The sequence below is a fragment of the Aulostomus chinensis genome, chromosome 17 (assembly GCF_037954235.1).
Source record: "Aulostomus chinensis isolate RoL2024-O1b breed Wild chromosome 17, RoL_Achi_v1.0, whole genome shotgun sequence".
NCBI lineage: Eukaryota > Metazoa > Chordata > Actinopteri > Syngnathiformes > Aulostomidae > Aulostomus > Aulostomus chinensis.
In genome coordinates this window covers 17,537,944-17,550,679 of record NC_141336.1, presented here as the reverse complement: position 1 = coordinate 17,550,679, position 12,736 = coordinate 17,537,944, and the positions used below count along the sequence as shown (strand labels likewise).

The following is a 12,736-nucleotide window of genomic DNA, read 5'->3' as shown; positions in this document are numbered from 1 at the left end:
TTTTATACATTTTTTAACCAACTTTATTGATGAAAATCTGGCATCACATTCACAAGATTCCGTAGAAAAATAAACTTCTCCGGACTGAATATTTGCATCCCAACTGTATAGAACGATACATACTTGTACTGTATATCAGAAATATAAAATGAAAAAATCGACCTGGGAATTTTCGTGTACTCTGAAAGACTCGTACTTCACCATGTCCCCCACGTCAGAAGAGGGCGCTGTGGCGCTGCCCTAATACACCAACAACATCCGAGTCCTCTGCTGATCTGTGCGAATATGGCGGAGTCCGGGCGCCGGTACGGTGTTGGAGCGTTCGACGTAGCTCATAAAGTTTATAGACGTTTCGTCCTTGCAGATCAAAAGAAGCGACTTGAATGTGTAAGACAATATTCGACGTTACCTGCTGGTTTGCAGTTAAACGACAGTAAACACGACAAAATACTCAGCAGAGGAAACGCTGCGGACGCGCCGCTGTCAGGAGTTTCACGGGACAGTTACGCAACTGTAGGTCTGCTGGGTGCTGACGGTAAAGAACGTAAACTCGCCGAATATGGCTTTGATATAAGACTTGAATATTTCTCTAACGAAAATAGAGAAAGAACTATTAATGGGTCGCGAGGCCATACCCAGACCAGAAGGTTCCCTTTCAAGCAGTGTGCTTCTCCTCAACATTTGTGTCGAAGGCGTGGACTGTTTGTGTTGATTCGGGCATACAGCAAAAACGGAGCTCAGGATGAGGCCCTTCACAAATCCAAAAGAGGCTACTATGATATTCTAGAGTTATCACCAGACGCCACTCAGGCCCAGATTAAAACTGCCTACTACAAGCAGTCCTTCCTCTACCATCCGGACAGGAATGCGGGCAGCGACGAAGCCACCCTCCGCTTCTCGAACATCAGCGAAGCCTACACGGTGCTGGGTAACAAGGGGCTCAGGAAGAAGTATGACCTCGGCCTGCTGAGCAAGAGCGACCTCACCGCCACAGCCAGACCTTCCGCCAAGGGCAGCACCGAGAGGTCGTCTGCACCTCCCAGTGACTCCCGGCGATCTGTCACGGGCGATTACAGCGAAGGAGGCGTTTTTGACTTTGACAAGTTCTTTAAGTCCCACTACAGCGAGCAGCTGCAGAGAGAGAGAGACCTCCGAGTCCACAGAGAGAAGGTGCTGAAGCATAAAGAGCAGGAACGTGAGAGGACGCTGGACACGGTGATACACATGGGAGTTGGAGTGTTTGCACTGTTGATTTTCTATCTATGTTTAAGGTGATCTTCATGTCCACGTCTACACCCTGACTCTGGGTTGAAGGACCCATTGGAAACAAATGAAATCACAGTGGATGCGCCAGTCTCCCACTCATTATTATGTGCAATAGATCCTCCCTTTTCTCCTGAGAGCTGCTAACTAAAACTGGTCACAACTTTTGAGAATTGGCTGCAATTTTAAAGAGTTTAATCTAAAACTAACTATTATTTCTATTTTGTTTTTAATTGGGTTTCACACAAATAATTATCCCAACCAAGAACAAGAACATTCCATTCGGTCATCATCAGTGCACTCATTGTGCACATAACTTTGATCCAGTTTAGATAATATGAACTAAGGGTTGTTAGTTTTATGACCTACTGCAGTTGATCATTGCAGAAAGGTGTCATATTCGTGAAAGGCTACTTGTTAAATGACTCCAATTAAGAGAGCAAATGTGTACAAGAGCAGTATAACCTCCCACCTTTCCTCTCAGCACATGTACCTTTGTTGTTTCTCGAAACGGGTCATAACCTGTTAATGTTCGCTGTTGCATTTCTCCTGGCGTTTGGAGCTTGGGAGTTTGTCAGCCACACTGTCAGGGTGATGAGTCACGCCTCACTGGTTGAGGCCTTTTCCGGTGCTACAGATTCGTTCCTTTGGGTTTAGAAAAGTCATCTGCAACACTGATTTGTTGATTATCATCGCAGCAAGTTGAGTTATTTCATGTTTTACTGTAAATGATCGGAAGTGTGAGTGGTGTGTTGATGCAACGTGACCTGTGATAAGATTGGAAGATTGTGCCTTGGATACTATTTATTGGAAGACTCAGAGTGTATTTTCCAGATATTCAATAAACGGGTGAAATATATGTATTTAAAGTTATTTGAGATCATGCACACTCATCTCCATTCTGCATCCACCAGATGGGAATAAAAAGATGTTTTCAAAATCTTTCAGGAAATGTGTGTGTGGGTCGGGGGGAGGGGGGCACGGGGCCTCTCTGACTTCGACATCAAAGTTCTGACCTCCATCTCTGGCTTTGATCTCCAAATTCTGAGTTCTGAGCTCAGTTGGTGTCAGAGTTCTGTCTGAGATCTCTGCCATGTCTGTGGTTTCACGTTGACCTGTCATCTGTGTGATCTAAAGGGTGAATTACAAACATATAAAGAAACTCGGCACCACCAGAGATCGTATGAACACACGGAGTCATCAGACACCCAAGCAGCATTTAAAACAGGATTTCTGCAAACCAAGACAGAACCTGTGTGACAGCGACATGGAGACGGGAACCTTTGCTCAAACTGTGGTCAGAAAAAGACCAAGAGAGGATTCTGAGGATTCAGAAGACGTGGGAACATTTTACCCCCCTGCAAAAAGAGCGAGGACCTCGCTCTTCCTGCCCTGGTGTGACTTCCAGTCGTCTGAGCCTGACGTTCACTGGTGTCATGAGGAGACTGAATGTCGGACTTTGGCCAGGAGAAGGAAGAGGGATGAGTCAGAAGACTCAGACGAGGACGCTCACACACCTCCACTCAAAAGAGCGAGGCACTCTTCATCCCCTCTCCCTTATTGTGCGTCAGTGCCTCCAAGCGTCTGCCAGGCTCCAAGTGAGGGTCCTGGCCTTGTGAAGACAGGGACGGAGCAGGGCTGCGGTGTTGTCCGTCCTTCAGTGATCAAGCTGGCGCCTCAAACTTCCTCCTGCGACAACATCGAGCGCACAGCCACTCAAATCGATGGTGACCGGGAGGACAGTAACTCAAGTGGTGACCAGGATGGAGCCCCAAGCGTTGAGACCGAGCAGTCGTTTGTGTTCGGTCAGAATATCAAAGACCGAGCCAAGCTGTATGATCACAGCACAGAGGAGTCCACTGATGACAGCTTGCCATGCAGCAACTATTTCATGGAGTACCTCTCTGCCACCAATGAAATTAATGGAAGCAATTCCTGTTGGACAACGTCTGGGGACTGGCAGAGTCTCACCAACTGGAAGTCCTCCAGTGAAGGTGAGACAGGGGTTTCAGCTGCCCCAGCTGAGGACCTTCATCCAAGAGGTGACCCAGATGGAAGCCGAAAAGAGACAGAGACCAATGTGTCTTTTGTATTCGGCCAGAGCATTGAAGACAGAGTCAAGATGGACGTAAAATCAACAGACGAATCAACGGATGACAGTGTGCCTCCAGAGAGCACAAACTATTTCATGGAGTACCTCTCTGCACACAACCAGCTGACAACAAACAGCTCAGATGGTTGGGCGAAATCTGGGGGCTGGCAGAGTCTCACAGACTGCAAGTCCTCCAGTGAAGCTGAGACAGAGGTTCCAGCTGCCCCAGTTGAGGACCTTCATCCAAGAGGTGACCCAAATGGAAGCCAAAAAGAGACGGAGACCAATGTGTCTTTTGTATTCGGCCAGAGCATTGACGACAGAGTCAAGATGGACGTAAAATCAACAGACGAATCAACGGATGACAGTGTGCCTCCAGAGAGCACAAACTATTTCATGGAGTACCTCTCTGCACACAACCAGCTGACAACAAACAGCTCAGATGGTTGGGCGAAATCTGGGGGCTGGCAGAGTCTCACAGACTGCAAGTCCTCCAGTGAAGCTGAGACAGAGGTTCCAGCTGCCCCTGCTTCCACAACCTCTCTGCTGGAGTCTGCAGCAGCATTCATGGAGTCAACGGCCCAGAAGTCCTGCACTCTAGAAGAGGTTGATATTCAAACTGGAGAGGAATCAGAAGACAACATTTTGCAGATGCAGTGCAAACTGTTTGTCTTCGATAAGTCAGGTCAGTCATGGGTGGACAAAGGCCCAGGGTCCCTGAGGCTAAATGACCTGGTGGGGACAGGTGGAACAAAACAGTCCCGTCTGGTGATCAGGGCCAACGGCAGCCTGCGGGTGCTGCTGAACACCACCCTTTGGCCCCAGATGAAGGTGGACAAGGACGGCACTAAGAGAGTAAGAATTACTGCCGTGGACGCAGAGGACCAGGAGGTCAAGGTCTTCCTAGTATCTGGTGTTCCTTATGATGTGGAGCAGCTGGCTACAGGTTTACAGCGCCGAATTTACACCCTCGCTGCCACTGCCAAGGAGGACGCAGATTATGACCCTGAGGCTGAGTGGTGAAAGGACACCGGGAAGAACTTCTCCACTCAGGCCCAGGCTGGATTCAGGAGGACATGAGGACAGCCTGCTAAGAAGCTCCTGATGGCATCTCCACCGACATCCCTGACCAACATGGACCTCCAGACATTAGAAGATGGGCTCCAGGAAAAAAATCCCCCTGTTCTGTGTGCTGGGCTGGGCTACATCTCCTGTTGTTCAAATAAAGACTGGAACAATAAAACTTCTGCTTATTGTGTTGCATTTGTTTTAGCAGTGAATCAGGCAACCCAATATGTCGCTCTTTTTGTCCGAATATTAAACGACTGGTAAGACTGCTTGATTTTTATTTTCTTAAACTTGTACGATCATGAAATTTCCTTCATGTCTTTTTAAGCTCCATCTACCCGGTGAGATAAACTTAAAAAATGTCAATGATGAATGATCAAACTGCCCACTTTATTGTGTCAATCAACATGCCACACCTGTCGGATGGATGGATTTTCTTTGCAAAGGTAAACAACATTTTTGAACCGAGTGTGGGAGTCACGTTTTTGTGTGCAAATAACAAGATTGAAATATTTCACTGATGAAAAAATGGGAACAAAAACAAGTCGAGGAACCTGAATTTGTTCGGTGAATGATTATGAAAGCCGTAGTGCCTACAAACTGTCAGACAACAGGATTAAGGGCGTCGTAGAGCCGTTGAACCGCAAGCTCCACCATCTCTCTCAGGGAATCGTCCTCGGTGCAGTCGTCCTCACAGTACACCGACTGTCGAGGGGAGAGGATGGGAGTGAGAAACGACAGCGATGGAGCACTCAACGCACAACGTCTGAGAGATCCTCACCCTTGTTTCCAAGCAAATATTAACCGTCTTCCCATCCACCGTCACTGTAATGTTTTTGCCATCACCGAAATCCACAAATTCTTGTCCAAACATGTCCCTAAAGACAAAAGAAGTATAAAAAAAATTACAGAAATTCAAAGTGGAATTTCTATCTGCAGCACCGATCTGTGAGATATAAAAAGTAGCACTCACTGCAACATGACTCCTAGGCGGGACTGGAAGACATCCATGTCCATGATGGCACTCTGGGTCTCCATGACTTAAACACAAACATTCAGTCATTACATTCAGTAAGAATTAACAGGACACCATGTGCTAGGTGTCACTAGGAACGTAACTCAAATGAGTTAGCCGAACCAACCCTTCTGAGCCTTTGGATTGGACTGGACCTCCAACACGACCGTGGTGACAGCGTCAGCGTACATGTCATTCAGAGGGTTGGAGATCCACTGGAACAGGAGCAAAGGTTCTTGAGCCTACAGAAGTGTGTAAGTAGCCACCCTTCCCCCTTCTACCATGTGATGAAATGATACTTTACACTTACGTCAGCATCAACAAGGTGCAGTTTTGATAATTTGAGGGTTCTGTAGCTTTATAAGCACGGAAACACCTGAACATGAATTCGTTAACATGACATACTGTTCGCTAAAGAAAGACAAGAGTGGGCTTAGCAACGTTAGCGCTACCTCCAGCAGCACCATGCCAGCTTCATGGGTCAGAGTGATGCTTTGGAAGATCCTCAAAGTATTTTTCTCAGTTCCATCCAGTTCTTCCACAACACCTAAAATGAGAGGGAGAACCGCAGCCGTCAGCACAAGGAGGAACTTCAGGGAAAGCCTGTTTAGGAACTCTAACATCATAAGAGGTGGGTGGAGGCATTCATCAAAACAACTTGGTCATTCTGCGCACACACAAAAAACACTGATGTCTTACCAGTGAGGTTCCTCAGGTGACAGACGAGCAGAGAGTACGGTCCAGTGAAGGGGATGGCCTGGGTCTGCTTCACTGTACTCATGGCCAGCTCCGTGTACACTGAAAAACATCTTAATTATAAAACGTGCAGAACTCCAGGGGTGTCCAGCAACATCAGATTCATTTTGAAATGTCAAACACAGCCGGTCAACTCTTTTTCCTCTAATATCTGCATAATTAATCATTCCTTTGTTTTATTCACGTAGTTACAGGGAGGTCGTCTACTCACTCGACAGGTCGCAGGGATTGAGGATGTGATAGTTGAAGTTCTTCTTCACCAGAATGCCTGACACCCTCTGACCTTGAGCACACTTCTTATCAGCCAGAGAACCCATCACCTGAGCAGAGGAGCAGAGTTCTAATGTTGCCTCAAACTCATTCCAAAGAAGCGCGTTCGGTATTTTGGGCAAAGTTGACCATATTTAAGGGAGTGCAATAACTAAGACAATAATGATCACAGCGCTGTGTTTGACCTTTTTTTTCCTCTACCATCTTTTAAGTTGTTCAATGATAATTTCCTTCATTAGGAATTTTTTTTTTTTTTTTTTTACATTGTCCTCTGTTCCATGACACTTCATTTCACAAGATGTTGCCCCCTGCTGGTAATTACAAAACAATGCAGATTTAGGTTGTTCAGACCTCTCAGAGGCTACGTTCACTCAGTCATGCAGGCTGACCTTGGCCAGTTTCTCTCCTCTAAAGTTGAGTGTGACGGCTTCTGTGTTACGAGGGTTGTGGACTTCGATGTGAACCTGGTCGTTATCCTCGTACTCCCTGATCAGCGCCGCCTTCAGTCGGGCCATCTCATTCTGCTCCCCGTGAACTAGAATCTGAGGAGACCAAAGGCTCCAATGACAGTTGAACTTCTTAGTCAGTCTCGAGAATTACAATATTTGTTTTCCTCTCGTACCACGTGTGGTGGTTTCAGAGCCCTGATGAACTCGCTGGTTTGCTGGTAGTCTGTGTGGGCGGAGAAGGAGATGTAGTCCACCGACATCTTCAGCTGCAGCTTCTGTCCTGACATGGTGGTGATCTCCTCTGGCTCAGACATGATATGCTGCATTGTAGATGATTTAAGAGAGCAAAAAAAGTTACCACCCTTCTGTACCAGACGACAGATCAAAATACACTAAGTTACTTTCTCCGACCTTGGCCAGCGTTCCCTCCACACAGTATCCGGCGATGATGACTCCGTTCCTCTTATCGGTGCACCAGCTTTCAAAGAGTTCTCTGGAGAGGCCGCTCTGCATCATACCTGGAGATGCCATCACCACGCTGGGTCCGATGTCATCGAAGTGGTCCATGCTCTAGAGAAAACACACACAATGTTTACAGTGAAGTACGAAGCTGCAGTTCAGTCCTCAGAGATACACCAGTCTCTACCTTGAGGTTGCTGATGTGCTTGAAGACGAACGGGTTGTTGATGTTGATGGCCTTGCGGATCTTGTCGTTCATCGCGTTGACGTAGGTCTGGTACACAGCCATGCACTTCTTGGCCAGGGATGAGGCGTAATAGATGGGGATGTCATGGAGCTCTGGGTGGTTCTGCCAGTACTCATCTATGGGGGGGGGGGGGGGTTTAACATGACTCATGAGGAATTACAGATGCTAAAATCAGTGTAATACGATGACACTTTTCATCACCTAGGATGAGAAGCAGTTCCTGAGCCCGTCCCAAAGCGAACACAGGGATTAAACAGCGGCCTTCTCTGTTGACGATGTCATGGACTGTGTTGCAGAACCGAGCCTCACGCTCCTCCCTCTTTTCATGGATGTGGGTTCCGTAGGTGGACTCCTGCAGGAGGAACAGAATTATCACATTCTGACCATCCAAACCTTTCAGAACAATTAGAATTTTTATTATTCAATGGTGCTGTTTTTCATACGATGATCAAGATGTCGGGTTTGACACTGGGGATCTCAGCTGCCATGAGATGCCTGTCTTCCTGTCGGGAAAAATCCCCCGTGTACAGCAGCTTTGGAGGGACAAACAGAGCAAAAACACATCAGCAACAATCGCACAAGTGCATTCCACATGGGGAATCTCATAAAGGTGCCGGAGATCAGATCAGGAATATCGGAATAGGTTGCTGATCCCAATATTCACAGATTGTATCCGATCCGGACTCCATTCCATATCTTGCACCCAATCATGAACCATCAGCAATCAATAATAATCGACATTGATTAATATTGGTTATCTGCCAATTTAATTCTTAAATACCAGCATAACGGATATCAGCCAGAAATCCAGTATTGAGCGTCTTTTTGGGCCTGCGGCTATCGCTGGCATGGAGGCATGATAAAAATGACAGAACTTGATAAAAAAAAAGCAAAACTAACTGTTACCTTGACCCCAGCTATTTCAATCATGAACATGGCAGCTCCCAGTACATGACCAGCGTGGTAGCACCAGAACTTGATTCCGGCCACCTCCTTGACCTCGTGAAAGTTGATGGTCTCTATCTTATCCATGCTCTCCTCCAGGTCCGTCTCAGTGTACAGCATGTCATCAGCAGAAATGTTGCTGCAATCAAGCAAAGACGAGCAAACGGGTTACATCATAATCCATCGGTATAAAGCGTTTCCTTGTGAGCTGATCGCTCCATGCCGACCTGACTTTGACGTAGTCCGACAGAAGCCAGCGGTAGATGGCCTTGGTGGCGTGGGTCATGAAGGTTCTGCCTTTGAAACTGGTCTTCTGGAGGAACCAAGGCAGAGCTCCACAGTGATCCAGGTGGAAACTGTGGGCAGCAACATTAAAACAAATCGCTTTGACCAGTGATGTGAAATGAAATTGTTTCAGTGAAGATGATGAAGGGATGTATCATTTTAGATAAGGAAACATTTGTTTATGCATACAGAAAAAAATATAAGTACTGATATGCATATCAGCCTTAATAAATCCAGTATGGATGGGAGGTGGAGAGGACGCACTGGCTGATGAGCAGTAGGTCTATCTCTGCAGGGTCGATCAGGTCTATGTAGGGAAGAGCATCCATACCCTCCAGGCCAGGGTGGATCCCACAGTCCAGCTGCAAAACACAAAATTAGAACTTATATTCTCACATATCAATATTTCTTTTATATATCTGTAATAATTTAAAGCTGTATAGAGAGTATATAGTGTTTGTTTATGCTGATAATGTGAGTATTTTTGGTCTGCCATATTTCATTCTATTTTTAGGGCCTGAGCCTGAAGGTACTTCAGGCGAAGACGCTTCTCTTTGTAGCGGACATTTGAGCTGCTTATGTGAATCCATCCATTGCGGAACCAATAAATTGATTTTATTCAAATTATACATCTATTAATAATGAATGCACCATAATGGTGTAATTAGTCATTGCAATTTGTTCGTTCCTGTAATTTGCAAACAATATTGATCGAAGACTTTTGTTTGATATAAAATACTGTTAGCTGAAACTTTTTTTTTTTCAATTTAAATCTACATGACATGGACTCAAGAAGCAATTACATACCATGATTTTCCTTCCTTTAAATTCCAGGATGATGCATGACCTTCCAACCTCTTGACCAGCACCTCTGAAAAAAAACAAGGAAATTAAGAAATTAAGGTGTAAGCCGATATTAAATCAATTTAATAATAAATACAATCTCTATAAAATTTGAAACATTTGCTCACAGCGGACGAATTAAGAGCTGGTCGCTCTCCTCTGCCGGAACGATCACCTCTACTTTGCGTTTTGTAGCCATAACACTTAATATAACACGTACATTTAAAAATAAATATATGGAATCATAATATACTGCGTGTGACAAATGAATGAAAGGGGCGGCCTTTCTCTTAACGCCACACTTCCGGTGATGTGCCAAAACAAGTCCGACAGGAATCAAGAGTGTTTACGAAAGTTCCGCAAGGTTTCGCTGTCATTTGACAATTAAAAAAATAACTTACCGTCAAAAATGATATGTTCCTCACAACTACCCTCAATTATTTATAAAGCTGTGCACACGCAATGTCCAGTTGCACTCGGTGTACATATTCAACTTTAGAATATTTTTGGGAGAGTTAGCTTAGCTAGCTGCAGCGCTGCGTCCCCTTTAAGTGGTGTTGGGTGGAGGCTGTTCAGCTACGAGGAAAGCTCAACTGAATGTAAATAGAAAGCAACAAACCGCTGCTCGGAAGAAAAAAATAACAACATGTTAACGGGGTACTGAGGCGGCCACGGTACTAAGAGGTAAGTTAGCAGCCTCTCGGTAACAAGTACTATGAGTTTGAGTATAAAATGCGACGCTTCCCAACTTGAGCACGGAGTTGGACTCTTGGGCAGAATGAGGATGAGTAGTTTTACTTAGACACTGAGCCTCTTGTGATACACGGATGTACCGTTACGCTGAGTTAATGTGCAGACTACAATATCTTATTTCCTGCTTTGTACGTTTTGTGTGGGTTTCCGTATCCATCAGTAGAGAATAATGAGGGCTGTGAATATTGAAGACCCCCCCCCCCCCCCCCCCCACCACCACAATATACTGGTTTTGAGGGAGAGGTTCGAAAATACCCCCCAAAACGCCTGAAATGTAATGTTATGTTCGGTTGTTGTTCAGGTTTGACATTTTTTTTTTAAATTTATGTTGTTGTTGTTAAAGTGCTAGAGATTATAAACGTATATCTATCATCATAAACTGTATCAAACCCTGTGGTGCTCAGGCGGGCGGCACTGGAGGGGCTTGATGTGGTGTTGAAGGATGTTCCGCAAGGTCAAAAAGCGTCACAGCAGCAGTAGCTCTCAAAGCAGTGAGATCAGCACCAAAAGTAAGGTACAGTAACCCTCACAAACACACTCAGAAATGTTCTGGCAGAGACAACCACGTCCCTGTTTTTCTTGACCTTGACCTTGCTCTTGCCCCCACCCCCCACCCCGTAGTCCGTGGACTCCAGCCTGGGAGGACTGTCCAGGTCCAGCACAGTCGCCAGCCTCGATACAGACTCCACCAAGAGCTCAGGTCAGTGCTTCTATTCCTTCACCTTCTCCCTATTCTTGTTTTCCTCTCTTAGTTGATCAGGTGATGTCGTGTCTTGGTAGGAAACGGCACATCTGAGACGTGTGTTGAGTTCCGGGTGAAGTATGTGGGCGTCATCGAGAAGCTCCCGTTTGACATGAGTAAGACCCTCCAGGAACCCCTGGATCTCATCAACTACATCGATGCTGCTCAGGTAAGAAGCCTGAGGACGTCACGTCACGTCCCGTCACGTCACGTCCCGTCACGTCACGTCCCGTCCCGTCACGTCACGTCACGTCACAAATTTATTAAACGATATTAATTTTGAGCACCTTTTCACAGCAAGATGGAAAGCTGCCTTTTGTGCCTGGAGATAAGGAGATGATACTGGGAGTCTCTAAATATGGAGTCAAAGTGTCCTCCCTGGACCAGTGTGTGAGTCCTGGCCCCTTCGAGCAGTTGTGATGATTAAATATGACTTTGAATATAATCGTCAAATGCATTTCTTGGTTTTTAACGTATATTTGCATAGTTTTGTGATTGTTCTGAACGTGACTGCAGGGTGTGCTGCATCGGCATCCTCTCTACCTGATCGTGCGGATGCTGTGCTATGACGACGGTCTGGGTGCAGGGAAAAACCTCCTGGCTCTTCAGACCACTGACGAACAACAAGATGAGTGCAGCATCTGGGTCTACCAGTGCAGCAGCTCTGTAAGTGCAACCAGGATCAATGTTTGGGTGTTCAGAGTTGTAAAGGTAGTTATTTGGACCTCGTGTGTTTTCTCCACGTCCTGGTCATGTGATCAGGAGCAGGCTCAGTCCATCTGTAAGGTTTTGTCGGCAGCCTTCGACTGCGCTCTCACATCGAGTCCTGAGCCTGACGAGCAGATGGGAGCTGAGATCTGCCCTGAAGAGAACTGAAAGAGAAAACCAGCACCACGTGGTTCAAGGGGGCAGGAGAGGTGGGGCGGAGGAGGCGGTGGAGGGTGGGGGGGGCTTTTCCAGAGAGCACAGTTAACTAACACAGAACTTTTAACTGACAAACATTTTAATCTCTGAGTTCTGGTGTGTGGCAGTCCAGAGAAGCCAAGTCAGCTCCACTTGTGTGTATTTATTCATTTTTGGCTCCTAATCACAACAAACTTTATGACATTTTCCAAACAGAGCAGGTCTAAAACCGTTAGAGTTTCATGAGCAAACAAACAAAAGTGAGTGGACGGGGGCTCTGGGTGGGCGGCCATCTGCCTCGACCAGAAGGGGAAAGTGAGACAGACAGAGGGAAAAGAGGGAGGAGAGTGTTGCTCATTTTTATCACAACCAGCTTTGTGTTAAACTGCTCTCTGCACCCCCCCCCCCCCCGGCCCATCATCATGGCAGCATATTCACCACCAGTAATTAACCTTCAGAGATGTTACCGGGACTCCTGGTTATTCTGCATCGCCACCGTTCTGCAACCAGCAACTACTGTGAACAATGTCTGTGTTTCATTTACCTCAGAAGTTTAAATTAAAGGAATGTTTAGAAAAATTAATATAAATTATGACACAAATGGTACGCGTTGTTGTCCATCTCTGCCCCGGCTGTGCCAGCATGC

The 12,736-nt window shown here is 46.2% G+C and overlaps 3 protein-coding genes across 4 annotated transcripts; 2 read left to right on the top strand and 1 right to left on the bottom strand.

The window, feature by feature from the left end:
• The first annotated feature begins 262 nt into the window (after positions 1-262).
• On the top strand, positions 263-2,143 carry LOC147246541 (dnaJ homolog subfamily C member 30, mitochondrial-like). The gene has a single exon (XM_086182387.1). The coding sequence runs from the start codon at positions 286-288 to the stop codon at positions 1,273-1,275; it is 990 nt and encodes a 329-aa protein (XP_086038513.1). The 5' UTR covers positions 263-285; the 3' UTR covers positions 1,276-2,143.
• A 2,552-nt stretch (positions 2,144-4,695) lies between these two features.
• LOC147246540 (cleavage and polyadenylation specificity factor subunit 3) lies at positions 4,696-9,987 on the bottom strand. 2 transcript variants are annotated; one of them, XM_086182385.1, is made up of 18 exons: positions 9,821-9,987; positions 9,657-9,720; positions 9,114-9,211; positions 8,792-8,920; positions 8,526-8,703; positions 8,063-8,152; positions 7,821-7,971; positions 7,560-7,735; positions 7,325-7,483; positions 7,087-7,233; positions 6,854-7,006; positions 6,406-6,514; positions 6,138-6,236; positions 5,891-5,985; positions 5,566-5,653; positions 5,397-5,463; positions 5,205-5,301; positions 4,696-5,128 (listed from the first exon to the last, which is right to left on the bottom strand). In XM_086182385.1, the coding sequence occupies exons 1-18, from the start codon at positions 9,889-9,891 to the stop codon at positions 5,027-5,029; spliced, it is 2,073 nt and encodes a 690-aa protein (XP_086038511.1). In that variant the 5' UTR covers positions 9,892-9,987; the 3' UTR covers positions 4,696-5,026. The 2 variants fall into 2 exon arrangements, with proteins under 2 accessions (XP_086038511.1, XP_086038512.1); XM_086182386.1 differs by lacking the exons at positions 9,657-9,720; positions 9,821-9,987 and having other exon boundaries at positions 4,698-5,128; positions 9,039-9,125.
• Positions 9,988-10,218: 231 nt separating this feature from the next.
• itgb1bp1 (integrin beta 1 binding protein 1) lies at positions 10,219-12,103 on the top strand. The gene is made up of 7 exons (XM_086182496.1): positions 10,219-10,376; positions 10,850-10,959; positions 11,067-11,145; positions 11,226-11,356; positions 11,485-11,577; positions 11,704-11,853; positions 11,950-12,103. Exons 2-7 carry the CDS (start codon positions 10,888-10,890, stop codon positions 12,061-12,063), a joined length of 639 nt encoding a protein of 212 aa, XP_086038622.1. The 5' UTR covers positions 10,219-10,376; positions 10,850-10,887; the 3' UTR covers positions 12,064-12,103.
• The last annotated feature ends 633 nt before the right edge of the window (positions 12,104-12,736 follow it).

Excerpts from the sequence above, each read along its gene's own strand:
- LOC147246541 (XM_086182387.1), top strand. The coding sequence starts at position 286 with ATGGCGGAGTCCGGGCGCCGGTACGGTGTTGGAGCGTTCGACGTAGCT.
- LOC147246540 (XM_086182385.1), bottom strand. The coding sequence starts at position 9,891 with ATGGCTACAAAACGCAAAGTAGAGGTGATCGTTCCGGCAGAGGAGAGC. Across the intron at positions 8,704-8,791 it reads TCGGACTACGTCAAAGTCAG|CAACATTTCTGCTGATGACA; the intron begins GTCGGCATGGAG and ends GCTTGATTGCAG. Across the intron at positions 7,484-7,559 it reads AGCACATCAGCAACCTCAAG|AGCATGGACCACTTCGATGA; the intron begins GTAGAGACTGGT and ends TGTTTTCTCTAG.
- itgb1bp1 (XM_086182496.1), top strand. The coding sequence starts at position 10,888 with ATGTTCCGCAAGGTCAAAAAGCGTCACAGCAGCAGTAGCTCTCAAAGC. Across the intron at positions 11,578-11,703 it reads TGTCCTCCCTGGACCAGTGT|GGTGTGCTGCATCGGCATCC; the intron begins GTGAGTCCTGGC and ends ACGTGACTGCAG. Across the intron at positions 11,854-11,949 it reads TCTACCAGTGCAGCAGCTCT|GAGCAGGCTCAGTCCATCTG; the intron begins GTAAGTGCAACC and ends TCATGTGATCAG.